Raw genomic sequence first — 2,050 nt, 5'->3', positions numbered from 1 at the left:
AAAGGATGAGTGAGGCTGACACACAAAGGTTACAATTAGACAGAGGTCTGTGTAAAAATGTGCCTTCTACCTCTATCCTGTGTACTCTGGACTGTTTACCTTAATTTACAACATCATCAGCAGTTGCCCTGCCTGCCCACCAGCATGTTTGAGGGAAGCCTCTCAGGGACTCAAAGCATGTGTTACTGTACATATAGCACCAGAAACCAGTAGGAAGTTACCATCTCATTATGGATGTGTGACTAACCAACACACTGTTTGTTGTGGAAGGGGTATATAAAATATCAACAGCCTATAAAACATATACAGCCTTCTGGTGAAGCCCAGCAAGCCACCCACTACAGTCACTCAGCAAAAACTGCAGCCGCGGTTACAGACTCATACAGTAGTTTACTTATTGGCTGAGTCATCTGTTTATGTTTTTTTTTTTCTTTGTGTGACATTATTAATAAGGCTGCCTTCTGTTTTGACGAGGTACGGGAAATGATGTTATCGAAGAGCCCAAGCACCACAACCACCACAAGAACTACTCTCATCATCGTGGTTACTACAGTGACCTGAAGAGCTCTCAGCTCCATAGTCGACGCAAGAGGAGCATTGGTGAGACTGCGCAGCCCCGAGGTTGCATTGTAATTACATTTAGCACTGTATATATCACAACTTGGCACAAGATGTTACAGTTTCATAATGCCCTAAAAATAACCCCCTCTCCTAAACATCACCCCTGTCTCAAAGTAGGAGTTCTTCCCAGCAGATGAAACCGATCGCTTTACACTAATTTCAAACAAAGATAATAGTTAGTGGCTTTTATACTGCTTTCTTGTGGATAAAAGCAACCCTAATGAAGACACCTAACTAGTATTTTATGGCAATCAAGGAATCATGAGAAACAAGTCTGGCGTGTGAGGTTGAAGAAAACATCTGACACGAAGCCTTTTAATTGGCCAGAGCCTTGCAGGTCTGAGACACACGTGTCAGGAGAGAAATATATCCTTGAGCGTAGAAATTCCAGGCATTCAGGGATCAAGTTGCAGCTTGTCTGGGCTCTCAGTCAGATTTCTTCATAAAACGCCACGCGGTACAATATCTAATCAAGGCGTAGAGACTACTGTACCATGTAGTGTGTGATGTGAGTATTAAGACTGGCTGTGTGTTCTTCCCATCATTCCCAGCAGCACAGTCTTTAAAGCAGGCTGGTGGTATCTCACGTATTGGCTCTGTATCATTAGTATATGATAAAGTATACTGTATCATTTTGGCAGCTGTCTACAAAAAGCCACATGTTCTGTAATAATCTGTACAACATAATGATGTCTTATTGTGCACAGTCTATCACATATTTAGCTTTGAAATGAATGAATGAACGCTTCTGGCTTTCACCTTGACTAACAGGATCAAAGCCATCATTAGGTTTCCCACTGTTGGACGTAAAGGTTTTCTGGCCTGATCATGCTGCATTAAGCCTGGTCAGGGTTCTGAACAAAGGAGCACTCTCTTTCTGTTTCACCAACTTGGTCCTGAAACCCCTTAGCTGATATGAGATCAGCTTTTCAGATAACTTGTCTTCTTAATAGCCTTAAAGTGGTTAGTTGTGACCTGAGGTGAGATGAATAGCTCCCACATCAAGTGACTCATTGAATAATGAGCAGTGGAGGAATGCATGAACCAGCTGGGAGTGAGTAGGATGGTTTACAACAATACATCAGCACGCGTCTGCATTTGGAAAATTGGTCACTGAACACTCATGCAAACCAAACGCAATAATGTGACTCCTCCCTTTGCCTGTCTCACTTGCAGTAGAGGAGGCGGTCCCGGCGGTGTGTAAGACTCGAACGGTGATCTATGAGATCCCCAGGAGCCAGGTGGACCCCACATCTGCAAACTTCCTGATATGGCCACCCTGTGTAGAGGTGAAGCGCTGCACAGGCTGCTGCAACACCAGCAACATGCGTTGTCACCCTTCCCGCAAGCACCACCGCACCGTTAAGGTAAGACACCACACAATTACAGTATAGGCTGTCTGCAAGTTAATTGACTTTCCTAAAGGCAT

General features: G+C 44.0%; 1 protein-coding gene across 5 annotated transcripts in view; it reads left to right on the top strand.

Annotated features, from left to right (window-relative positions):
• The window catches only part of pdgfab (platelet-derived growth factor alpha polypeptide b), a 19,278-nt gene that overhangs the window by 5,818 nt on the left and 11,410 nt on the right, over positions 1 to 2,050 (top strand). For all 5 annotated transcript variants that reach the window (XR_002276757.1, XM_020622138.1, XM_020622140.1 and 2 more), the window contains exons 3-4: positions 475 to 600; positions 1,798 to 1,988. Coding sequence is in view for 4 of the 5 variants with exons in the window: in XM_020622138.1 (XP_020477794.1) it covers positions 475 to 600; positions 1,798 to 1,988 (317 nt within the window). In the remaining variant the exon portion in view is untranslated. The remainder of the gene's footprint in view (positions 1 to 474; positions 601 to 1,797; positions 1,989 to 2,050) is intronic.

This window comes from Monopterus albus, unplaced genomic scaffold, assembly GCF_001952655.1.
Source record: "Monopterus albus unplaced genomic scaffold, M_albus_1.0 scaffold273.1, whole genome shotgun sequence".
Classification (NCBI taxonomy): Eukaryota; Metazoa; Chordata; class Actinopteri; order Synbranchiformes; family Synbranchidae; genus Monopterus; species Monopterus albus.
This window is presented reverse-complemented; position numbering and strand designations above follow the sequence as displayed.